This window comes from Cololabis saira, chromosome 5 (assembly GCF_033807715.1).
Source record: "Cololabis saira isolate AMF1-May2022 chromosome 5, fColSai1.1, whole genome shotgun sequence".
In the NCBI taxonomy this organism is placed as follows: domain Eukaryota; kingdom Metazoa; phylum Chordata; class Actinopteri; order Beloniformes; family Belonidae; genus Cololabis; species Cololabis saira.
In genome coordinates this window covers 3,460,916-3,488,097 of record NC_084591.1, presented here as the reverse complement: position 1 = coordinate 3,488,097, position 27,182 = coordinate 3,460,916, and the positions used below count along the sequence as shown (strand labels likewise).

The 27,182-nt window shown below is 40.7% G+C and overlaps 1 protein-coding gene across 7 annotated transcripts in view; it reads left to right on the top strand.

Moving 5' to 3' along the window:
• LOC133443678 (pleckstrin homology domain-containing family A member 7-like) overlaps positions 1 to 27,182 on the top strand; it is a 191,696-nt gene that overhangs the window by 160,542 nt on the left and 3,972 nt on the right. For 6 of the 7 annotated variants that reach the window (XM_061720812.1, XM_061720810.1, XM_061720811.1 and 3 more), the window contains 8 exons: positions 1,112 to 1,213; positions 2,355 to 2,463; positions 3,471 to 3,598; positions 5,108 to 5,302; positions 8,727 to 8,808; positions 10,041 to 10,123; positions 14,441 to 14,695; positions 20,694 to 20,909. In XM_061720812.1, the coding sequence (XP_061576796.1) occupies positions 1,112 to 1,213; positions 2,355 to 2,463; positions 3,471 to 3,598; positions 5,108 to 5,302; positions 8,727 to 8,808; positions 10,041 to 10,123; positions 14,441 to 14,695; positions 20,694 to 20,909 (1,170 nt within the window). Of the gene's footprint in view, positions 1 to 1,111; positions 1,214 to 2,354; positions 2,464 to 3,470; positions 3,599 to 5,107; positions 5,303 to 8,726; positions 8,809 to 10,040; positions 10,124 to 14,440; positions 17,504 to 20,693; positions 20,910 to 27,182 lie in introns of those variants that run through there. The other variant, XR_009782678.1, reaches the window with a different exon arrangement.

Genomic DNA, 27,182 nt, shown 5'->3' with positions numbered 1-27,182 from the left:
AAACTCTTATCTATGCAGAAATAACGCTAAAATATAAAGAAAGGCTTCCAAAACTGTGATCCATGGTGAAATAGGAAACTGAAGATGAGCACGCTATTTAAAGATATGTGCAGAGGTGTCTTCAGTATTCACATTGATTCCTCAGGTAGAAGTATAGATGCTAGAGTTTAAAAATACTCCTGTAGAAGTTGAAGTATCAACTCAAGTTTTTTTACTCAAGTAAAAGTATAAAAGTACTGGTTTCAAAACTACTTAAAGTATAAAAGTAAAAGTAATGTAAGGGGGAAAAAAGCCATTAAGGACAAAAGCCATTGAAAATGAATGTATCTTAGTATAATGTAAATATATTAAAGAAGCATATATGTGTACTATTGAGCATTAACATGTGTTAATATAAATATATTAAAGAAGCATATATGTGTACTATTGAGCATTAACATGTGTTTCAGAGAGCAGGAGATATGATGACTAGTTACCTATAAGTATTGTAATGGTGCAAAAAGTCAAACGTTCATGTTCATGTTATCATTTATCCTAACCTTTATTGGAATGTACATCCAAGTTTAGTTGCAGGAATCTGAGGAAACGGATGTAAGAACAAAACTGGACAAGAACATCTGAAACAACCACAACCAAATTCACTCTATCTGGATGGAGCAATTTAACTGGATAGTTTTTATTTAAATGCTGAAATGAAATAGAGTAACGAGGCTGTTTTTAAAATATAAGGAGTAAAAAGTACAGATAATTGCGTGAAAATGTAAGGAGTAAAAGTAAAAAGTCGTCTGAAAAATAATTACTCCAGTGAAGTATAGATAACCAAAATTTCTACTTAAGTAAGGTAACGAAGTATTTGTACTATGTTACTTGACACCTCTGGATATGTGTAGGATATATACTTTGTTCCCTCCAGTTCTGCAGCTTTAGCCCCGCCCACTGCAGGCGTCGACAGTGCAGCAGCTTTCAGTGTGAATCCACCAAGCAGCGCGATGCAGGCGTGAGGAGATTTTTAACGCTTTCAGTGTGAAGCCAGCATGAGGGGGCGGGGCCTGAGTCTGAGTGGGCGTGTCCTCGCCGCCGGCGCCTGACTGCTGCTCTGCTCCTCCTGCAGGAAATGACGAAGGCTTGGCAGGAGTACGGCGGCCTGGAGGCGTCGCTGGAGCAGCTGAGGGCGGCGCTGCAGGCGCACGTTAGCCGCGGCGCCACGGCCCAGGTGAGAGACCAGCAGGCTAGACCAGGAGGTCCAGATGTACGGAGCTAGAACAGTCTCATAGTCATAAATGCACAGACCGATTCAGAGGTCTGTAGGACCAGTTACACAAATACAACCTGATCTACCAACGGTGTTGGGTCTGTGTCTTCGCTGCTTTTGTGTGTGAATTCTGAGACTCCCCTGACTTAAAACAGGGAATGATCTGCAACCAATCAGATAACTTCCTTGTAAGAACGCACCCCAACAAAATAAAGTGTTCTGGGTCTATTTACATTAAGTTCTGCTTAGAGCTGGGGATTGATTCAAATAAGAATCGATTCGATTCCAATTCTTAAGATTCAGAATCAATTATCAAGATTTGATTCGATTCCGATATTGATTTGGGTTAGTGTTATTAAAACTGTTTTTTGAGCTGTTGCATGAATTATATGACTGTAGTTCTGCAACATATTACTACTAGTATTATATTGAGATTCAACAGCAAGTATTGCAGCTAATGATGCTGTAAGGACCAATCAGATCCCAGAATGCTGATAGAACTGAAACAGAAACATCGTGGGTCAGAATTACCAAACAGATCCAGGGAGGAAACAGAGACGCAGGAAATCAGTTTTAGTTTTTAACACATTCCATTTTAATTTTTTCCATTTTCGTTCTTTTTCAGTTTTAATGTTTGATAATTTGGTTTTTAGCATTTTATGAAAATGAAACCCTAAGACAGTACATAAAGTAATTAAATATAGACAATTTATGCAATTATAACTGAAAACTTTCATGTTTTCATACCTTTAAACATATCTAAAGGCAAAAACATGGCACTAGTTATTCTTGTGTCCAACAAAACATTCCTTTTTTGGGCATAAACAACAAAATACCAAAAGTTTTATATTGTACTGTTCTAGCTCCATATAGGCGTAACCAAGACTCGTCTTGGTTTATTGCTTTATTTTCCCATGATGCCGAGTGTTTGAGGGGGAACTCAGGTTCTCCGAGCTCCGAGTGGAGGATGAAACCTGATGAAGGAGGTCAGGGAGCTTCCCTCCCTCGTGGTTCTGACCCGTTTAGAGAACATCAGGAGGGTTCTGTAGCTTTAGAACAGGAAGTGTGGTGTCCTGGCTGCTAACCCCCCGTCTCGCCGCAGGACAAGGCCGACCTGAAGCGCGAGCTGTGGAGGATCGAGGACGTCATGGCCGGACTCAGCGCCAGCAAGTCCAACTACAAGGTCACCATCGACTCGGTCCAGAACCCAGGTGGGTGTCATGTGATCATCAATCATTAATCATAGCTCCTCCCACAAAAACACATTATTTAATCATAGCTCCTCCCACAAACCCACATGATTTAATCATAGCTCCTCCCACAGAAACACATGATTTAATCATAGCTCCTCCCACAAAACCACATGTTTTAATCATAGCTCCTCCCACAAAACCACATGTTTTAATCATAGCTCATAATGTTGAAATACAATTTTAAGAATAAAGTCGAAATTTCACCTTTTTTCTCGACATTTCGACTTTTTTCTCAACATTTCAACTTTATTCACAAAATTTTGACTTTTTTTCTCAACATTTCGACTTTTTTCTCGAAATTGTACTTCAATATTAATGTCGACATTTCGACTTTTTTCTTGACATTTCGACTTTTTTCTCGACATTTCAACTTTATTTACAAAATTTTGACTTTTTTTCTCAACATTTCGACTTTTTTCTCGAAATTGTACTTCAATATTAATCTCGACATTTCGACTTTTTTCTCGACATTTCGACTTTTTTCTCGAAATTGTACTTCAATATTAATGTCGACATTTCGACTTTTTTCTTGACATTTCGACTTTTTTCTCGACATTTCGACTTTTTTCTCAACATTTCAACTTTATTCACAAAATTTTGACTTTTTTCCTCAACATTTCGACTTTTTTCTCGAAATTGTACTTCAATATTAATGTCGACATTTCAACTTTTTTCTTGACATTTCAACTTTTTTCTTGACATTTAGACTTTTTTCTCAACATTTCAACTTTTTTCTCGAAATCGTACTTCAATATTAAACTCGACATTTCGACTTTTTTCTCGACATTTTGACTTTTTTCTCGAAGTGCATAATGAAAAAAATATCTTCCTCCTCTAAAATATTATTTTTATTTTTCTCCTGCGTGCCCCTAATACTCTTCTGTAGTTCTGGTCCTTTCAGGTCTGTCCGGGTCTGTCCGGGTCTCTGTGTGACTCTGATGTATTCTGTCCTGGTTCTGCTGCAGAGAGGAAACTAGTGCCTTCGGTCTCCGACCCGGGCGGGTCGTCCCCCGGCGCCGAGGTCCAGCCCCCGCCCCGAACCACCGCCCCCCAGCGCTCCCAGACGCTGCCTCGCAGCACCGTGCCAAAGTGGGTGAGTGTCCGCCGCCGAGAGTCCGGGGCCCGGCCCTGGTCCTGGACCTGGAACCAGAACCAGGAGAGGGGCGTGGCCTCAGAGGAGAGGGGCCTTACCCTGGATTCACACTGAACGGGTGTCATAGGTGTCCGGTTGCCATTCATTGTCTATGACACCTCGATGCGAGAGGCGTCGGACACTCACTCACATGCACACATGAGCATAGCTGTTCACCAAAAAACTTATTCAATCAGGAATTAATATATTTCATCCAGCAAACTGACATTTTTGCTGATTTGACTGCTGTTTTTACCTGAACTGCTCATGTGAAACACCTAACTCGATTTTATTTGCTACATCGATCCAACGCAAAATCATTAATAAACGCGCTTATTAATCACAAAACACAGTTTAAACATCATGACCAAATCCGCTCAGACCCGGTGTGTCAGTGTTCACCGCAGACAGACTGCAGCTTCACCGGGACCAACGATGATGGTTGATGTTGATCCAGGACCAACCTGGTGAAGGAGCATCAAACTCTTATCTATGCAGAAATAACGCTAAAATATAAAAAAGGTTCTCAAAATGTGATCCATGGTGAAATAGGAAACTGAAGATGTGCAGCTATATATAGATTAGAGGTGGGTGCAATTCATCGATGTGTCGATGTATGGCGATGCGTCACGTGACGATTTGGAATCGATTTTTTTTTTTTTTTTTTTTTTTTAAGTTATCCTATCCAGATTCCAGACTGAATAAGCTGCTGAATCATTTCATTTTTAAGAATGCACATTTCTTATTGTTCACTTGAAATATGGCAGATATGTTTACACTAAGTACATATCTTGTTTACTTGAATTAATGAACTCATTAAATCCAGGGCTTGACCGTTTTCAGTGTTTCCCACCAATAGAGGGCGCTCTCATGCAAGTGCAGCTTTCCCTGGTCAAAGTTAAGGAAGTCAAAGAGCAAATGTTTACATAGTCATAAAATACATTATTTTGTGTCTTTGAAAAATACATGTCAAATGTTCAAAAAACCTTGTTATTTACTTAATGAGTGTTGTTAGAGGAACTGAGTTAATTGATTGGGTATTTATTTACAAATGTAGCCACAGATGAAGACAAAATCAATCTTGTATGGAAAAAAGCATAAAAAATCACAATAATCGAAGAATCGTGGCACCAATAATCGAATCGACAATCGTTAGAATCGAAGAGTCGAAGAATCGAAGCTCCAATAATCGAAATCGAATCAAATCGTGAGGTACCCTTGTTTGCACACCCCTAATATAGATATGTGCACTTTATATATAGATACGTAGACTATATGCACTTTGTACCCTCCAATTCTGCAGCGCAGCTTTAGCCCCGCCCTCTGCAGGCGTCGACAGACTATAGTGTGAATCCACCAAGCAGCGTCTGGAGATTTTTGATGCTTTCAGTGAATCCAGGGTCAGAGTTCAGGTGAGACGTGTCGTCCCGGTGTTGAACGTGTGAAAATCTCTGCCCCCTGATTGGACAGGCGGAGGAGGACGCCCCGCCCAGACCGCCGCTGCCCCGCCTCTACGACGCCGAGGACACGCCCCCGGCGGTGCCGCCCCTCCCCAGGGAGGCGTCGGCCGTCCGCCACACCTCGGTGCGCGGCCTCAAGCGCCAGTCGGACGGCAGGAGGCGGGACCGAGAGCCGGGGCCGTACGTCGCCAACGGAGACTGTAAGGTACGCTGAGGCCCCGGCCACTAGCCCCGCCCCCCGGCCCCACCTGTATAACTCACTCATAGTTCCATACATGACTTATTGTGTGGAGCAGGGGCGAAAATCCCAGGGGGGACAGGGGGGACAAGTCCCCCCCATTAGTAAAGCTGTCCCCCCCTAGAATCATTTGAGACAGAATTAATAATTTTGGAACAATGCAGTAGTATTTAGTAGTGATGAATGAAAAATTAATTATTTGACAATTTTCACCTGTTTCAAGTAAATTTTTACTTGAAATAAGTAGAAAAATCTGCCAGTGGGACAAGATTTATCTTCTCATTACAAGCAAAAAAAATCTTGTTCCACTGGCAGATTTTTCTACTTATTTTAAGTGAAAATCTACTTGAAACAGGTGAAAATTGTTGTTTTTTTCCAGTGATGAGTCTTGTTTTAAGTGTAATGAGATTTTTTTAAACTAAAAATGAGACATTTTAACTAGAAATAAGACAAATATTCTTGTTAAGATTAGGGATGCAAATTATCGATTATTTCATTAATTGATAGTTGATAACCTTATCGATCGATCATCGATTAGTTGATAAGCGGTGTTTTTCCCCCATCTGAGATACAAACATAATTTTTTTTGCTTATATAAAATACAAAGGACATTTTAATGTATTCCTTAATCAAATATTTATTTGATACAAAAGTAACAAAAAGAAATTTTTGTACCACAAGGAATATAATATAAAGTGCACTTCAAGGCTATTAGTAGTAGCAGCAGCCATAATAGTGTCATTTGTGTCAAGCAAATTTTAAGTTCTAGTTACGTTTTAAGTTAGAGTTTTGGCAGTGTTCAAAATAAAATGATGAGACCTGCTGTATTGGAGCACATTTTCTTTTAGTTAAAACTGTAGCGGGGACAGATGTTTAGAGGAACCTATGTATGTACCGGGTGAAGGCTGATTTATGGTTCCGCGTTACAACAACGCAGAGCCAAGAAGGTCCTGGGTTTGATTCCCGCCGGGGACGCTGTGGGCGCTGAAGTGCGTGTTAGTTCTGTTAGTTCTCTTTCTGTGTGGAGTTTGTATGTTCTCCCCGTGTTCCCCTGAGTAGCTAATGGGAGCTACCCTCACAAAAACATGCACACAGTCCTGGGCTATACATGCCCCCTCTGGCCAACCGGGGCACCAGATGGGGTGGGGAGGATCTGGCCGGAATAACGTGATCCTTCCACGCGCTACGTCCGGCCAGAGAAACCCCACCCTGTCTGGTGAAAAGATGCGGCCTGCTCACTCCTCAGGGAGGAGACCTGAGCTCAGTGCAGGGCCCTCCCGGGGTTGGTAGAGGATGGCAATGCACAGGACTGTTAGATAGGAGCACTGGGTGATAAAATGGGGACAAAACCGGGATAAAAAAAAAAAAAAAAAAAAAAAAAAAAAAAAAAAAAAAAAAAATTAAAAAAAAAAAAAAAAAAAAAAAAAAAAAGATTAATTGTAATCGTTAATTTTAATCGGGTAATTTCATAACGGCAATTAATCGAAAATCGATTAATTATTAACATCCCTAGTTAAGATTGTGGGTTTTTGCAGTGTATTATGTCAGATGTGCTGTATTATTATTGTATTATTGCACCTTCCCCCTAATACCATTGTTTTGTATTACTCTAAGAAAGGTCTTCTGCCTGTTTGCGAGATAGAGATGAAAATGTCAAAATGCTGTATTAAAGGAAGGCTAAAACTTTTATTCCTTGTCCCCCCCTGGATTTATTCTCTAAAATGTTACTGTTTATTGTCCCCCCCAACTATGAAATGGGATTTTCGCCCCTGGTGTGGAGGTATGGGGTAACAGCTATAAAACAAGAGCGTTAAGGATAATTAATAGATCTGACTATTATAAACCAACAAATAATCTTTTTATGAAATATAATACCTTAAAATTCCATGATATAGTAGAGCAGAAAACTGTTCTATTGGCCTTTAAAGCAGCAGAAACTGCTTCCAAACTACATTCAGGATTTGTTCCAGATAAAAGAAACCCTCTCTGACCTGAGGGGGAAACTCATGTTTGAGACGACGACAGCAAGAACTAATATTAAAAAGAGATGGACATCGATTAAGGCTGGAACAGGGGTCGGCAACCCAAAATGTTTTAGATCCATATTGGACCAAAAACACAAAAAACAAATATGTCTGGAGCCGCATAAAATGAAAAGTCTTGTATAAGCCTTAGAATGAAGACAACACATGCTGCATGTATCTATATTAGTAAGAACTGGGCAAAGATTGTCTTTTTCATTATGCACTTCGAGAAAAAAGTCTAAATGTCGAGAAAAATCTTGAAATGTCTAGATTAAAAAAGAAAGGGAAAGAGAGAAAAAAGGGGGAAAAAAAGGAGAAAAAAAGTAAAAAAAAGGAGAAAAAAGGAAAAAAAGAGAAGAAAAAAAGAAAAGAAAAAAAAAAGGTCAAACATTTTTGAAAAAGCTCCAGGAGCCACTAGGGCGGCGCTAAAGAGCTCAGGAGCCGCGGGTTGCCGACCCCTGGGCTAGAGAAATTTGGAATAGTTGTAATAAAAACCTAAAAATGTGTCGTTCTATCCTCAAGTTTAAGAAAATGTTTAAAGAAAATACTGTAAATAAATATAAAACACTATAATTATAAAGTATACTATCAAAAACATTCTAGAATGTGAAACGTCAATTTTATATTTTGTCTTACTTATTTTTGTCTTCTTTATGTATTGATTGTTTCCACGGAGTAAAAGCTAATGTCTCATATTTTTGCTAGTGATGCACCGAAATGAAAATTTGTGGCCGAAACCGAAAATAATAATAAACACTTGGCCGAATACAGAACAAAACCGAACATGGTTCTTCAGCAGTTTTTCATTTATTTTGCCAATTTTTTCACCATTGCATAAATCAAATACTTTTGATTTAGGCATGCTTTTAAAAGAAAAAAATCTTTTACAAAATTACAAGGTAGAAAATATTTATTGAACATAAAAAAATGAAAAATATTTAATTTCCCAGCATTCTGTTGTTTTGGTTCCACCTCCTGGTGGAACCAAAACCAGGTAAAATTCTTAGTTTTTGGTTGGCCAACGATTTATGTAGTGCGCAACGTTACGGGACGGAGCGACCAGTCTATTTCCTTATTTTACAACGCCGTTATTAATTGTTCGGTTTTTTTCCCACTTATTCCACCGAACACCAAAAGTGTTTTTTTCCCATTTTCGGCCGAACAATTTCGGTTACCGAACAATCGGTGCATCACTAATTTTTGCTGATCATAAGAAAAAAGGGCCGGCCCTATAAGCTACGGCTTCAGCTGCACCTTTTCAGCAAAAGAAATGTTGTTTTTTTCTTTCCTTTTCATCTTGTTCTGCAAAAAGTGTGTACAAGCCGAAATAAAGATTCCTAACAAACCTCCTGTCTCGTGTGTTTCAGGCTGATCTGAGGTCGTACCTGAGCGAGCCGGAGCTCCCGGGGGTCAGCGCCGACGCCGTCGACTTCCACTTCTACCCCAAAGGTACCGGGGGCGGAGCTTCCTGGGGGGCGGAGCTTCATGTGGGCGGAGCTTCCTGGGGGCGGGGCTTCCTGGGGGGGCGGGGTTTACAGAGACCTGATTAATCTGATGTTTAAACCACAAATCCTGACGTGAGGTCGCAGGGTCGTCTGGTTCTTCTTCTGTGGTTTGTGGTTCAGGCCCCGTTTACACGGAGCAAAAACTGAGGCGTTTTCATGCGTTTTGGCCGTTCGTTTACACGAAAAAAAAGCTCAAAGTCTCCAAAAACGATCATTTCTGAAAACTCTGGCCAAAGTGGAGATTTTGAAAAACTCTCTATCTCGCTCTCAGATCCACCATGTTTGTTACACAAAAACGTATCAACGGGAATTTATCCTTCTTTCTTTCTTTCTTTCTTTCTTTCTTTCTTTCTTTCTTTCTTTCTTTCTTTCTTTCTTTCTTTCTTTCTTTCTTTCTTTCTTTCTTTCTTTCTTTCTTTCTTTCTTTCTTTCATTCTCTTTCTTTCTTTCTTTCTCTTTCTTTCTTTCTTTCTTTCTTTCTTTCTTTCTTTCTCATTTCTTTCATTCTCTTTCTTTCTTTCTTTCTTTCTTTCTTTCTTTCATTCTCTTTCTTTCTTTCTTTCTTTCTCTTTCTTTCTTTCTTTCTTTCTTTCTTTCTGGCTCCTTTCTTTCCTTCTTTCTTTCTTTCTTTCTTTCTGGCTCCTTTCTTTCTTCATTCCTTCCTTCCTTCCTTCCTTAAATCAGTTTTACACAAAAACGTCATCAACGGGAATTTATCATTTATCATATCATTCCTATGTGCGACCTGTGTTTACAATTAGTTTGTAACCGTCAATATTTTCTTGTATTTTACGTGTTTTATATTCTAAAGTCACACTTAAAAGTAACTCCACTTCTCTGTCACTCCAAACCAAAGACTCTGGTTCATCTTGGAAGTAACTGGAAGTTACTCGTGTCATTTGTTGATGTTTTTTTCCAGGATTCTGATTGGCTAGCATGACTTTATCTTCTCGTTACACTGCCCCCTGCAGGTTTGGCTGCTCATAGCACCTTAACAGATATTTATGCAGGTTCGTGTAAACGAGGATATTTTTCAAAACGTAGAGAGGGAAATATCCGTTTTTATAAATACCCGGCTATGTGTAAACTTGGCCTCAGACTGAAGCTCAGGAGGAAGTGATGTCATCTGTCTCGTATCTCCTCTGATCATGTGACCTCACTGACGGCGTTTTGCAGGGGCGGCGTCTCAGCTGCACCAGTCCAGCTCCATCGCCTCCTACGTCACCCTGAGGAGACGTGGCGGCGGCTCTGCAGCCAAGGTGAGTCCTGCTGTCTCCGGGTCTCTGCATTAATGGACAACGGCGGGGGGGTTGGGGGGGGTTCAGGTGCTGCCTGTCCAGTAGGGGTGGGTATTGCCAAGGACCTCGCGATACAATACACATCACGATACCTGAGTCACGATACGATACTGCGATATATAAAGTTTGCTGAAAACTGTAAAAATCTTTATGGATCTTAAAATCCGAGTGTCACGTTCATCAGATTATAGTGACAATTCATGGGACAAACTGAGTCAAAACAATGTTTTATTATAACTATACAAGCTCAAGTTACAACATATTTGTTTATGTTTTTCATATTATTTACATCATATGAAATTAACATTAAATTTAGTATGAGGTTGCTTTAATTATGTGGCAAATGATAATAAACACAAGAAAGATGGGTACTTCCTTAAAATAGATATTTTATTCAACTTTGCCGCTTTTCATACAAAAAGTAAATAAAATGTCCTATCTAAAACCAAGGACAGGCACAGTGATCAGTATAGATATAAATCCATAAATAAATAAACCTCTGTACATTATTTTTCATTTTTTAAGGACAGGCAATTGTGTTATATAAAAAATAAATTATAAAATGAAATGTGAAATAAAACCTGAGCTCAGTGCAGGGCCGTTGGTAGAAAGTGGCAATGCCCAGGACTGTCACTTAGGTAGGAGCACTGGGTGATAGAATGGGGAAAAATCGGGGATAAAAAATATTTAAAAATAAATAAATTGATATTCAAATTTTGAATATCGATATTGAATCAGGTGGAAAAGTATCGCGATATATTGCCATATCGATATTTTTGCCAAACCCTTACTGTCCAGGTTTCATGAACTTATTCTTTACTCTCATTAATTAAAAAAAAAATCTGATTGGCAGTTTCTCAGTAGTTCGTTGTAAAATGGATGAACAAAGACTTCCCCACTTTCCCGCCCTTTTTATGACGTTCTAGCAGAAATTAGGTCTTTGATTCAATTCAATTCAATTCAATTTTATTTATATAGCGTCTAATACAACAGAGTTGTCTCTAGACGCTTTACAGAGACCCATACCCAGAACATGACCCCCGAGCAGTTATTACATAAACAATGGCAGGTAAAAACTCCCCTAGTGGGAGAAAAACCTTAAGCCAAACAGTGGCAAGGAAAAACTCCCCTTTAGGAGGGAAGAAACCTTGAGCAGGACCAGGCTCATCAGGGGGGACCCTCCTGCCGAGGGCCAGACTGGTGGGTCAGGGACGGCAACAGCACAGCAGGCAGGTGGAAGCAGCAACGGGATGACCGGGGGTGGGGACCGCAGGCCAGCACGCAGCTCCCGAAGCTCCGGCCCAATCAGCAAGTCCCAGGTTGGGGTGCAGGGTCAGGAAAAGACTTGTGCTCCGTAATGCAAGCTACAAGCCACCCATGGCCACCTGCAGGACAAAAGAGAGAAAAGGGAGGAGAAGGGGGGGGCAGCAACGGGATGACCAGGGGTGGGGACCGCAGGCCAGCACGCAGCTCCCGAAGCTCCGGCCCAATCAGCAAGTCCCAGGTTGGGGTGCAGGGTCGGGGAAAGACTTGTGCTCCGTAATGCAAGCTACAAGCCACCCACGACCACCTGCAGGTTCCGGTGTCCGGCAAAGGATGCTGCAACATGGACAAAAGAGAGAAAAGGGAGGAGAAGGGGGGGGCCAGCACAAGAAACCACAGGAGCGACTCTGACACACTAAAGTTTACACTACCTAGAGATTTACCAACACCAGCTAGAGGTTTACTAAACACTAACTATAGGCTTTACTAAACAGAAATGTTTTAAGTTTAGTTTTAAAGGTGGAGGTGGTGTCAGCCCCCTTAACCCAGATTGGAAGTTGGTTCCATAGTAGTGGCGCCTGATAGCAGAACGCCCGCCCTCCAAATCTACATTTAGATACTCTAGGAACTACAAGTAAACCTGCACTCTGAGAACGGAGAGCTCTGACAGGAACATAAGGCACTATCAGGTCTTGCAAATAATGCGGAGCTAAGCCGTTTTGGGCTTTATACGCAAGTAATACAATTTTAAATTGGATTCTGAATTTTACGGGTAACCAATGGAGCGACGCTAACACTGGAGAGACGTGGTCTCTCCTGCTAATTCCTGTCAGTACTCGTGCTGCTGCATTTTGGATCAGCTGGAGCCTATTCAGCAAATTACTTGGACATCCTGCTAACAACACATTACAGTAATCTAGTCTAGAAGATACAAACGCATGAACTAGTTTTTCTGCATCACTCTGTGAGAGGATTTTCCTAATCTTTGCAATATTACGGAGATGGAAAAAGGCTATTTTACAAACCTGATTGACATATGGTTTAAACGACAAATCCTGATCGAAAATAACACCAAGATTTCTCACAGTTGCACTGGAAGCCATCGCAACACCATCTAATCCCTTCCTAAGATGCTCTGGACCAAGAATGATAACCTCTGTTTTATCTGAATTTAGAAGCAGGAAATTTCTGGACATCCAGTCCTTGATGTCCATAAGACATGCCTGAAGTTTAACTAACGGTTCTGTTTCATCCGGCTTCATAGACAAATAGAGCTGCGTATCATCAGCATAACAATGAAAGTGTATGATTTGACAAAATTTGTATGAAATTTGTTTCACATTTAACCCCAAAGACCAAAAACCCCACGTGTTAATCACTGGCCACATGTAGTCATAAACGAGTCATCTTTAATTAAGATTTTGATCATTAAATGTTGACCGCTGATGCCTGAGCTGCTGGAACCAGAAACCTTATCAAATCAAAATAAATAAAATCAAACTTTTATTATTTATAGCACTTTTCATACAATAGTAACAGTGAGTTACATAATAAAATTAAGGTTTAACATAGAAAAACACACTCATGGTTTAAAACACACATTTTCACACACCTCCTCACTTTAATACCCACTCCCCCACATAGACATTAAAACATAATCAAGAACATCATAAATAAATAAATAAATAAATGAATGAATGAATGAATGAATGAATGAATGAATGAATGAATGAATAAATGAATAAATGAATAAATAAATAAATAAATAAATCAATCAATCAATCAATCAATCAGGACTCCCCAACGACCCCGACCAGGGCGATCGCCGCGGCAACGACCCCACAGGCCGAGGAGGTCGAGTCCCCGGTGTGGAAGATCCCCACGAGGAAAAAGATCTGGAGTTTATGTATTAAACAGTAAAAACAACATTAAAATAAAGCTAAAAAAAAAAAAAAAAAATCAAAGAATAATTCCATAATAAAAGTAGTTTATTTAAAGTAGTTTAAAAATATGAGTTAAGGGGGGAACATAATCTCAAAAAACCAACAGTTAAAACAACACTTCAAAGTGTATTTCAGTTACAGGGGTTAAATTGTGGAATAGCTTGCCAGATAATCTTAAACAAAGTGAAAACATCATACAGTTTAAAAATAGTTTAAAACAGACCATGATTAGTAAATACCAACAAGATTAAAGGATAATAGGTCCTTGTTTTAATCAGGACTATTATTATTATTTATTTTCCTTTTTTCTTTTCTTACTGGTTCTTTGTTGTTACATATATTTTTTTTTTGTGTTTTGTGTTTGCTTCTTTTTTGGGTGGAAATGCTAGAAAGCATTTGTTATAGAAAGTGTAAATAATAATAATGTGAAGGTTAAAGGCATTTATAAGCTCAGAGCTTCAGCCTATTCCTTTTCGATCCAAATGATTATACGACGTGTTATGAATGAGTGTACCATACTGAGCACATGATCAAAATAAATAAATAAATAAATAGTTAAAATAATAAGAAATAACTAGATAGAAATAAACTAAACCACATTAATGAAATAAATAAAATTCAGTTAGGTCTTTTTAAAAATGTCAACAGTCTCTGCGGCCCTGAGTTCTCTGGTAATCTGTTCCACAGGTGAGGACCGTAGTAGTGGAACGAGTTCCCGCCAAAAGTCTATATATTATATTTATTTATATTTATTTTTATTTTGTATTTAAGCAAAATTGAAAAAGAAACAAGCGTTAGGACCTCATAAGTTTTTTTTCTTCCTCCTACTCCTTTTCGAGCATGAAGGTTTATTTCCCTTTGATTTTGTTTAATGACTGTTTATTTGTATTCCTTTCTGATGTTTTGTGTAATTGTTTTTCTTTTTTATTTATAATATGCTCGAAATAAAGATCAATCAATCAATCAATCAAAAAAAAAACCTTCTGAAAGTGGGGAGAACCAGGAACCCCCAGGTGGGTGGGTGTGGGGTCTGTGGTTCCTCCCAGTACCTCTCTGCTTCCTGTCCCCCCAGGAGAGACCCAGGAGTGCCTTGGAGCGCCTGGCGTCGCCCCCCGAGGCCCCCCCGCCCGCCGGGGCCCCCCCCCGGGGCCGGATGACGGCGGAGGAGCAGCTGCAGCGGATGAAGCGCCACCAGAGGGCGCTGGTCCGGGAACGCAAGAGGAACCTGAGCCAGGGCGACCGCTCCGGCTCCGGCGTCGCCGCGGCGACCCACCGCTCCGCCTCCTCCCCCCGGCTGCCCTGCGGCGCCGCCGACCCGCCCTCCTCCGTACGTTACCCCCCGCCGCCCCGCGGCGGCGCCGGCGACAGACACCGGGACCCCCGGCTGCCCCGCCCCTGCTGCTACGCCGCGCTGCCCCCGGCCACGTCGTAGCCCGGGACCGCTAACACGCTAGCTGTGTAACCCGCGGTTGCCCACGGTAACCAGCACTAACGAGCTAAACGGCCGGCACGGTTAATGCTTTAAGAGACTAAACGAGCACAGGGGATTGTGTGACTTGTAGTTTTTAAAGGATCGTGATTACCACTGCCCCCCCACACGCCCCGCCCCCCCCGATGGAACCTCACTGGCACAATTGTGAATGTAAAACCCCAGCGGAGGAGGTGATGACATCACTTCCTGCTCCGCCCTAATCGGCAGGACGTTTATTTATTTACCAGATATTATTACCAGATATTTTCAGATTCAGTTGTACAGAAATATTTTGTAGAGATTTGCTATAAAGAGCGTTTAGGAGAGATGGACGTGTCGGAGAAGAAGAATCAGGATGGTGACCCCGCCCCCCGTGACTCCGCCCCCCCGTGACTCCGCCCACGCGTTCTTTTCTCCACAAGTGCCTTGTTTCGTTGATGATCTTTTTGCCTTTTTCTCCCTCTTTGCCGGTTGGTTTTAAATGTGGGGGGGGTAGCGGCTAGCAGCTAGCGGCTAGCTCCGGCCACCGGTCTGAATGGGGGATGCTAGCAGCGCTAACACGTAGGGCTGGGCAATTTTGGACAAAAATAAAATCCCGATTTTTTTCTCTGAAAACCCGATTTTCGATTTCGATTTTTTTGGTAAAACTACAAAAGACAATGGAATAAATTGTTTCAAATATTTTATCTTTATTTTAAAGAAAAATAGCAAACAAATTTCCCTATTGGGAATGAAGTGCAACTGAAAGATACTGTAAATCCTCCTTGAGTTTAGTAAAGTGACAACATTTACCATTTTCTTGACCAAACAAAGATGACTAGACGAGCTCTGTCTGTAATGCAGCTGCAAAAAAGGAAAATCGATTTTCCGATTTTCCTTTTTTTAACATCGTCTTCAATAAAAAATCCGATTTAGATTTAAAATCGATTAATCGCACAGCCCTACTAACACGCTTGGGTGGACTGACGTAGCTCCACGTGTGACGACTAGCAGCTTGGTGTGATTCCGGACTAACGCACGAGTGACCGCACTGCTGTGTGGACCGCATTTCCCATGAGCCCTTGGGGTTCCCAGGCAAAAGCAATACGGTTCCCGTCCCGCGGGGGGCGATGACATCACAGCGGGTTTTATCTGCTGCTCTAATCACGGCTGATCATTGATTAAAGCGGGGGGGGGGGGGGGACTTGGGTCCCGTCTGAAGCCGGTTCTGGGCGGTTTTTAGGGTCGTAATCAGGTTCCAGGACCTCCGGGAAACTTTCCAGACCGGGAGAGACGAGCGTCGAATCAATCAGTCACGTGCAGATATGGAGTCCTTCGCGGCCCATCGTGTCCCATGATCCCTTGCGGTTTGATTGGCGGCTGCAGCTGTGACCTCACTGCAGCCGGTGTTGCTAGGCGACCGCTAGGGCTGGGCGATACGGACCAAAAGTCATATCTGGATATTTTCTAGCTGAATGTTGATACTCGATATATATCGATATTTTTTCTGTGCCATAATTGGGGTTTCCCCCAAAGCATTATAGCATAGCATCTCTGTTAGCATCTCTGTTAGCATCTCTGTTAGCTTCATTTTTTCTGAGGCAAACCCTTAAAAAAACAGTCAGTTTTAATACAATGCCTCGTGCCAAATGTCACACAGGTTCCTTTATTAACAGAGGTCTGCACAATATCAAAATGTATAAAACAAATGAAATAAAAATAAACTGCCTGCATATATAGAATAAAATGCTTCTTGAATAAAATAAAACAAATATCCCTTTCCTGCATAACAATTAAATTAAAATACACTGTGCAATTAATACAATGTAGACAGTAACAGGCAGACTTTTCCACTGAGGTTGACAGTTGTGCAAATAACAAAACATTTGTGCAAATCTCAAATAAAACATTCAAGTCAATTTGTCACAAAATAAGCTATATCAAAATCTTAAAAAAAATAAATATATATATATATTTTTTTAAATCGATATAAACGATATTGTCTCGTACCATATGGCGTTTGAAAATATATCGATATATATTAAAATCTGGATATATCGCCCAGCCCTAGCGCCCAGCGCTGGACACGTAAACAGGAAGTGGTCCGGTTCTGGCGGGACCGCAGGTCCAGGCGTCGGGGGTTTTAACGGGAACCTGCAGAATCATCCGGAGTAGGAACTTCCTGACAAATCTGGTCAAGAGTTAATGATTTGAATTGATTTCCATGTGGAAAGTTCCCGCCGCTCAGACGTCTCCGTCAGAAAGACTTTTCAGTCGTTTATTTTATTACATCAACTTCTCGCCCCTCGATCATTACCAGGTGATAAAGTAAAGCCCCCCCCCAGCACTGGTTGCCTAGCAACCCCCCCACTAACAGAAGCAGCACGACTCTCCTCTTTTCTATCATGTAGATTTGCACCCGACAATAAAGAGTTTCTTGCTTCTGAACGTCTTCGGGCTCCTTTGTTCCTGATTGGTGGAGGTTCTGACCGGTCCTGGCCGGTTCTGACCGGTCCTGACCGGTTCTGACCGGGTCTGTCTGCATGCTGGTGTCTGCTCTGTCCTCTGGTCCCTGAACGCAGCATGGAGGCCTCCTGTCCTACAGCATGTGAACGCAGCAGCAGCAGCAGCTGGTCCTCCGGGGGAAGCATGGCTTGAAGCTCCGCCCACCGTGATGACGCTCAAGTACCTGCACCCACACCACACCTGAGACCTGGACCAGGTCCTGCAGAGACCTGGACCTGCAGAGACTAGTGATGCACCGAAATGAAAATTTGTGGCCGAAACCGAAACCGAAAATAATAATAAACACTTGGCCGAATACTGAACAATACCGAACATGGTTCTTCAGCAGTTTTTCATTTATTTCGCCAATTTTTTCACCATTGCATAAATCAAATAAATTTGATTTAGGCATGCTTTAAAAAGAAAAAAATTTTTACAAAATTAAAAGGTAGAAAACATTTGTTGAACATAAAAAACTGAACATTTTTTAATTTCCCAGCATTTCTTAAATATTCCAGCAGACATTATACCAGCAAAGAACAATAACTTAAAATAAATAAATTAGCAAAATACATTTTTTGGACATCTTTGAGCTTACGTTAGGCTTAACTGACCGAACATTGTAACATAGGCCTTAAAACAATAAAAATGCATTAAAGCGCTCAGGGTTTTTTATCATTTCAAATGATAAATCAAACTTGTAGCTGAAAGACTTTGCAGATGTTTCCCCTCTAGATATTTGAGCAGAACATTCATTGCAAACAGCCATTCTTGTTTTATTCTTTGCCACTCTAAAATACTTCCACACTGCTGACATGTTTGCACCACTTCACTCCACGCTCTTCCACGTTTGATTTCCTCATCTAAACCTGTAATAGATTGATTTATGTTGTTTTGGTTCCACCTGCTGGTGAATGTTGGTAAAATTCTTATGTGGTTACTTTTTGGTTGGCCAACGATTTATGTTTGTGGTGCAACAGTTACGGAGCGGCCAGTCTATTTCCTTATTTTACAACGTCGTTATTAATTGTTCGTTTTTTTCCCCACTTATTCCAACAAACACCGAAAGTGTTTTTTTGCCATTTTCGGCCGAACAATTTCGGTTACCAAACAATCGGTGCATCACTAGCAGAGACCTGGACCAGGTCCCTGCAGAGACCTGGACCTGCAGGGACCTGGACCTGCAGGGACCTGGACCTGCAGAGACCTGGACCTTAAATGAGAACTGATTCGTTTCTGACAGGAAACCAGATATTTAAGATGGAATTGAAATTATATTTTTAAATAAACATTCTCTTCTTTAATCAGAATTTAACTCAGAGTTCCATCAAATATCTGATTTTTATCAGAATCTGTTGATTAAAGTCAGAAATCAAATCAGTTTGAATTCAGATGGAGATGAAATCAGCTGTTTGTTTCTTCATGAATGTTTATCTTCTAAAATCTGCTCCAAGTTTGTTGTTTAAACCTGAATCACCACAAATACTGATGTTTGTTTACATGTTGACACGTATATTAATGATATTAACATGTTTTACTAAAGCAAATCCCCGTAATGAAGAGCCGAGTTTCGACGTTTAATCTGCAAAGGCTTCACATTCGTACTTTTAGTTCGTCCTAATTCTTACTTTGATCTGCTTAAAGTCGTAAAAGTGGACGTAAATTAACAAATTAAACTACGTTGTGGAATAGAAACAGAAAGAAAAGTCAAAGTAAATATAAGATTTTTTTTATTTTTGCATCATCCCCATGTTTCCTACGACGGAGTATTAGGGCCAGACTAAGACCAAAAAGGAATTGGAAATTACGAGAATAAAGTCGTAATATTATGAAAATAAAGTCGTAAAATTACGAGAATAAAGTCATAATATTACGAGAATAAAGTCGTCATATTATGAGAATAAAGTCGTAAAATTACGAGAATAAAGTCGTAATATTACGAGAATAAAGTCGTCATATTATGAGAATAAAGTCGCAATATTATGAGAATAAAGTCATAATGTTGCGAGAATAAAGTCGTAATATTATGAGAATAAAGTTGCAATATTATGAGAATAAAGTCGGAATTTATGAGAATAAAGTCGTAATATTATGAGAATAAAGTCGTAATATTATGAGAATAAAGTCGTAATATTATGAGAATAAAGTCGTAATATTATGAGAATAAAGTCGTAATATTATGAGAATAAAGTCATAATATTACGAGAATAAAGTTGTAATATTATGAGAATAAAGTCGTAATATTATAAGAATAAAGTCGTAATATTATGAGAATAAAGTTGTAATATTATGAGAATAAAGTCGTAATATTATAAGAATAAAGTCGTAATATTATGAGAATAAAGTCGTAATATTATGAGAATAAAGTCATAATATTATGAGAATAAAGTCGTAATATTATGAGAATAAAGTCGTAATATTATGAGAATAAAGTCGTAATATTATGAGAATAAAGTCATAATATTACGAGAATAAAGTTGTAATATTATGAGAATAAAGTCGTAATATTATAAGAATAAAGTCGTAATATTATGAGAATAAAGTCGCAATATTATGAGAATAAAGTTGTAATATTAAGAGAATAAAGTTGTAATATTACGAGAATAAAGTTGTAATATTATGAGAATAAAGTTGTAATATTACGAGAATAAAGTTGTAATATTATGAGAATAAAGTCGCAATATTATGAGAATAAAGTCGGAATTTATGAGAATAAAGTCGTAATATTATGAGAATAAAGTCGTAATATTAAGAGAATAAAGTTGTAATATTATGGGAATAAAGTCGTAATATTATGAGAATAAAGTCGGAATTTATGAGAATAAAGTCGTAATATTATGAGAATAAAGTCGTAATATTACGAGAATGAAGTCGTAATATTATGAGAATAAAGTCGTAATATTGCGAGAATAAAGTCGTAATATTATGAGAATAAAGTTGCAATGTTATGAGAATAAAGTCATAATATTACGACTTTATTCTCATATTATTATGACTTTATTCTCGTAATTTCCAATTTTTTTTGTTTTAGTTTGGCCCTAATACACTAACATTATACTAGTAGTAGTATACTAGTTTCCTAACTCGAGATTTAAAGAAGTTCGACATTAATAGTGTAAATATGAACATATTAAATCATTTAAGTTCCTGATATTAACAGCTTCATCTAATTATTTAATCATTTACAACAACGATGTTTCTCTGACTAGTTCAATCTTTAAAGACTCCTGCAGTTCCACCTGTGGCCACATGGGGGCGTCCAGCCCTGCAGAGGTCTGGTGACCCCTCTGGGGAGGGGCGGCCCCCGTGTGGCTGGAGGAGGAGTTACGTCATCCAGCCAGGCTTCTGATTGGCTCGTCTCCGTCTGCAGGTGTTTGACTGGCAGGAGGAGCGACCCGGGGCCGAGGGGCAGAGCGACGAGGGTCTGGACCGGGTCTGGGACCGGGACGCGGAGCGGCGACGGACGTCGTCGGACGGGTGGCTGAAGGTGACGGCGACCCGCGTGCAGGAGGTGGACCTGGACCCGCTGGACCTGGACCCGCTGGACCTGGACCCGCTGGACTACGACCTGGACATCAGCCGAGAGGTGAGGGCGCGTCCCGTAGTCCTGACCTACGTACGGAGTTCAGAGGTCACGACCCTGGAGAGAAGTAAAGTAGGGATGTCCTGATACCATTTTTTTCACACCGAGTACGAGTACGAGTATTTTAATTTGTGTACTCGCCGATACCGAGTACCGATCCGATACTTCTACCACAAAAATAACTAGGCTAAAAATGCAATGAAAAATGCAATGAATTGGAAGACAGGTTTATTTGCAACAGAAATTCAATTTTAAACAAAACTCGGCCAGCCGGTCTTTCCTCCGCGCTTTAGTCTCATCGCAGGAACATCAACGCAGCATGTGCGGTGCTTCACCTGAAGCCGTCCGTGTGAAACAACATTCATTCATTCATTATCTTACCCGCTTTATCCTTTGCGGGGTCACGGGGGTCTGCTGGAGCCTATCCCAGCTCATTTCAGGTGAGAGGCAGGGGTTACACCCTGGACAGGTCACCAGTCCATCACAGGGCCACATAGAAACACACAAACCATGCTCACAACCACACTCACGCTCACACCTACGGGCAATTTTAGAATCATCAATTAACCTAATATGCATGTTTTTGGACTGTGGGAGGAAGCCGGAGTACTCGGAGAAAACCCACGCAAGCACGGGGAGAACATGCAAACTCCACACAGAAAGGCCCCTGCCGGGCCTGGGAGTCCAACCGGGAACCTTCTTGCTGTGAGGCAACAGTGCTAACCACTAAGCCACCGTGCTGCCTGTGTGAAACAACATAAACAATCAGGTAGAATTTAAAAAACAGGCTAAATGAAATGATGATTACACACTCTTGTACAGTAGGTGGCGGTATGCTCCTTAAAGGTGGTTGTGATCCCCCAATAAAACAGAGAAGAAGAAGAAGAACATAAACAATCCCATTGTTACAGTCCGGTTATATAGAGTGGGCCCGTGGGTGAGACTGGCAGTGCCGTTTCAGGCAAGATAGTTACAATTAATGCAGCGTGATGTCAGCAGGGTGGACATATTTCAAAATAAGGGACGACGACAGAAGCAAGACAGACTGCAGGCTGTCGGCGCGGCTAACGGCTAACCGGAATGTAACAATGGGATTGTTTATGTTGTACTGTGAGTTACGTGGAGTGTTTAATAAAGTTCCCTGTGAGTAAGGTTTGTCCAGTTTGTATAATTAAGGAAGATAGAATTGACTGAAACAGGGAACAGCTGGCTGAGCAGCAGCGGCGGCTCTGTGGCTGCTCAGCTAGGCTGCCAGGCCCGGGGAGCCGCGGGGCGGCTCAACATCTCCCCGTAGTGGCGCTAACCAGTAACTACAAGTATCGGTGCATGGTATCGGAGGATTTCTGTGAGTACGAGTACGAGTACATGAGGGCAGTATCGGCCCCGATACCGATACCAGTATCGGTATCGGGGCATCCGTAAAAAAAATTAAATTATGACTAAACATCGTCGTCAATGAACCTTTATCACCTGAGGAAAACGAGACGCAATGAAAATGCTGGTCATGTGACGATAACAATAATTAAATATATAATGTAATATCGTAGAGGAATAAAAACGAGACTAAAATGTAGATTACAAATTAAAAACTCAAGACGAAATGTTCCAACAAAGATCCTTAATGTCCATGTTTTCAGTAGTTTCTCTGGTTTAATGTCCATGTTTTCAGTAGTTTCTCTGGTTTAATGTCCATGTTTTCAGTAGTTTCTCTGGTTTAATGTCCATGTTTTCAGTAGTTTCTCTGGTTTAATCTCCATGTTTTCAGTAGTTTCTCTGGTTTAATGTCCATGTTTTCAGTAGTTTCTCTGGTTTAATGTCCATGTTTTCAGTAGTTTCTCTGGTTTAATGTCCATGTTTTCAGTAGTTTCTCTGGTTTAATGTCCATGTTTTCAGTAGTTTCTCTGGTTTAATGTCCATGTTTTCAGTAGTTCCTCTGGTTTAATGTCCATGTTTTCAGTAGTTTCTCTGGTTTAATGTCCATGTTTTCAGTAGTTTCTCTGGTTTAGTTCTGCTGGGTGACGTTAGTCCTCAATCCCAGTCGCTGCAGCAGGAATCAGATCCAGAAGATGCAGCTGCAGAGTTAGAGGCTGATGCCGTTAACGCAGAGCTCTAGTTAACGTCCATTAAAAACAAAGTTACATAGAGAAACCCGGGGATCTGCTCTGGGGCTGGAGAAGAAGAAGAAGATCCATCTTTGGATCCACTTTCCTACAGAGACGTGGAAAAGAAAACCCAATGTGTCGTCGAAAAGGAAAAAGATAAAAATAAATATGTTATTAACTCCAATTAGGAGTGAATGAATGTATTCTACACCAGTGTCTCCCAACCTGGGGTCCTCCCCCCCTGGGGGGGCCAGAGATCTCTGGGGGGCGCGAAACTTTGTCTGCTTTGAAATGATGCAGTTGTAAAAATTATATTTGCGAATGAGTCATTCATAAGACATTGTTAGGAATAATTTATGAATGTCTTGAATATTTTTTGTGTTTTTTATACACTGGTGACAAACACAGGAAATGATTTCATTCCTTTATTACCTTTATTATATCATTACTCAACATTTAATCTACTCCGACAGGTTGTTAAAGGAAAAATGTTTAAAAAAAATGTTGGTCTCATATTAAAAGAGACATTTTTCAGAAATATTTTTATTCAATTCAATTCAATTCAATTTTATTTATATAGCGTCTAATACAACAGAAGTTGTCTCTAGACGCTTTCCAGAGATCAGAACATGAACATAAACATAAACATAAACCCCCGAGCAATTATTACATTTTATGTCCTTTTGTGCGTATTTTATAGATTGGTGACATTGGAGAAAAACAAAGTCATATGTATACAGAGTAAACCAAAGAGAAATGTATCAAAAACATAATTAATGTTCATTTTTTCTATTAAAGACTATTTTGGTGCAAGTACGTACGGGTCGGGGGGCCCGGCTGGTCTTAGACACAAGTTTTGACTAAAACTAGTTTTGACTAAAACTAGACTAAAATGGTCCTGGACAATTCTGACTGAAATAAGACTAAAATGCTCAGACTTTTAGTCGACTGAAACTTGACACGACTAAAAGGAGAATGAACGTGACTAAAACTAATAAAAACTAAAATGATCACAGTAACACAGTAGGTCAGATATGTTCCATATCTGACCTACTGTGTTGACGTTTGGGGAAATTCATGTAAAACATATATTCAGTCCATTTTCATTCTGCAAAAAAGAGCCATATGGATAATCAGTAGAAAACGATATAGAGATCCAACAAATCCAATATTCCTTCAGTTAAAATTGTTGAAATTTCATGAACTAGTAGATTATAGTATTCTGCAAATTATGTTTAAAGCTCATAAGAAAACATTTTCCAATCAACATTCAGAAAAGATTTGAAAAAAGAGAAAGCAAGTATAACTTAAAAGGAACAGAGATTTAAAAAAAAAACCAAGATTCAGGACTAAATTAATGGAACGTTGTGTTTCTGTGAAAGGAATCAGTTTATGGAACAATCTGAACAAATAATCCAAATCAAACATTACATTCAAAAGAACAATTAAAGCCTGTATGTTAAGGAAATATAATGAAATATGTTAGTTAAGTTTGATTGACATACCCATAGACGGCGGTAATTTTATTTATTTTTTTATTTTTTTTATTTCACTTAGTTGTTGTTTTTTTTATTTTTAATTTATGTTATTTGTGAATTTATTTCTTGGAAAAAGGGGCAGATCAGATAAGGGCCCGGTTTCCCAGATCAGTTAAGTAGCTCTTAACAGTGAAAGACTTCTTTCAAACCTTCTTAAGGAGCCTGTGAAAGAAAATCGCGTTTCCCAGAGTTGCTCTTAGCTTAAGAATCTCTTTCATTAAGAAGGAAATGAAAGATCCTGCTGACCCAGTCTTTACAACCATCTTAGTGAACAAAGACTCACAGATCCAGCCGCGTCAGGCAAATCAATATCACACCAAGCAATGAGATATTAAAACAATGCACCCCGCACAAGTTTTGATCTATTTTATACTTTAGATTTATATTGTTTAGCATTTATTGGTGACAGCAAAGGGGAAAAAAAAGAAAAATAAGGAATAACAAGTGTGTTCCTGTATATGCTTTATGCGTTACGCACAAATAAAATGATCATCATGAATATCATTTATTTGATAATTTGGCTGCTATACAGCATATTCTCGCTGCAAATCAACCACGTCACCGTGCGCGAAGCAGAACTGTTTTTATGAACGCATTGGTGCATCAGCACTTCAATCCCCTGGACGTGCTGTCGGACCGGGCTGTCCAGCAGCCGTGACACCGATCCTCCTGCCCGAGCCCGAGCACCTACATGTGTGATGACAGGGAAGCAGCAGCTGAAGAACAGGAGCCTTTGATGAATCGTTCATTACAGTCTCAAATATAATCAATGGTGTCGGTTTATATTAAAGAATCTTTTTGCCCAGAAGAAAAAAGAGCGAAGACAACGACCCATAACTATTTTCTTCTCTTGAAAAACCTGCACCGCTGGGTTTAGGATAAAAAGACGCTACAGAGTCGGGATGCAGCAGCATCAGACGAGCAGTGGAATACGTGCGTGGCGGGGATGATCTCTGCAATTAGAAGCCTTCTATAATTGTAAAAAGAATTTCACTTATCACGGGTTCTTTTTGGAACATAACCCCTGCGAAAAACCAGGGATTGCTGTAATTCCACGTTGCGATTTGCGAAACTCGCCTTCTCTTGGCTCATGACCGCTCATGTTTTTGAACGCACACAATACGTTTACTCTGGTCTCCGCGTGTGGGGAAAAAAAGCCTCACTGTAGCCAGAAATAACGGAGTAACGCACCGTTTGGTAGCGGTAATTGCGTGACTGAATTTAAAAAGTAATGCGTTAGATAGCCTACTCTTTTTTTTTTTTTTTTTTTTTTTTTTTTTTTTAACCTTGTCTGCACACATATTATTGATTGATACCATGACGGTAGAAACCAAAAGTGTATATGTGTGCATTATTACTATATTTAATATATATACATATATATACGCACACATATGCGTACACATACATAAATATACACATACAAACCCAGTGTTTTTTTTTTTTTTTTTTTTTTGGGGGGGGGGTGACGACATCCACTGTCAATCCAGGAAGCAGGAACACACGGAGACACACGTCAAGCACTGGAAATCTGCAACAAAAAACCACAAACAAAGCACGAAACCGGCACGGAGCCGACCAAAACAATAACAGCAATCGACCTAAATCTTGAGATCTAATCGCAGTCTGAGCTAAGCTATCGCTACCGCTACCTAAACCCAAAAACTAGAGAGCCAGCATGCAGGTGAACAAGCCAGTGTGTATATCTATGTGTGTGTGTGTGTATGTATATGATCATGCGTGTGTGTGTGTGTGTGTGTGTGTGTGTAAATGCATGTGACTAAGTGACTATATGTGTGTGTGTGTGTGTGTGTGTGTGTGTGTGTGTGTGTGTGTGTGTGTGTGTGTGTGTGTGTGTGTGTGTGTGTGTGTGTGTGTGTGTGTGTGTGTGTGTGTGTGTGTAATAAACCAAACAAAGCTCCACCTGAAGTGTATCTATAGTGGGGGAGGGGGGGAGCAACCCCGCCACCCGCGAGACCAGAGGCCGACACGGAAGAGCCCGGAACCCAGGCCACCAGCAACCCCACGGAGGGGAGAAGTAGGAGGGAGGCAACCCACCGCCTGCGAGGCCCCCCCCCCCCCCCGGCGGCGGCCGAGGGGGCCCGCGGGCGGGGCCCCCACGGCGCGGGAAGAAGCAGCCAGGGATCCCGCGGCGGCGGACCGCGACCCAGGCAATCCCCGGCCACCCGGTCCGGGCCGGACACGCGGCCAGGAGGCCCTCACCCTTCAGGCCAACGACCCCCACCCGGCAGGGGGCCAGCCTGCCTGGAGAGACAGAGCCGCCCCGGCCGCCGACGCGGGCAGGCGCACCCGTCCCCCACGAAAGTGGCCCTCCAAGACCAGAGGGGCGCCCCGCCGCGGAGGCAGCGGGGGGGACCGGAGACGGGCCCGGAGAGAGGGAACCTCCCAACAAGGCGACACCCGCGCAGGCCCGACAACGGAGGGCCCCAGACCCAGGCATCCCATTCATTCATCCATTCACCTATCAGATACCTATACTAATAATAATATAATATACTATACATAATAATAATAATAATAATAATAATAATAATAACCATCTTTGTATAATATAATATTCATAAATTAGATAGCCTACTCTAACGCATTACTTTTTATTATTTTGCGGTATTAGT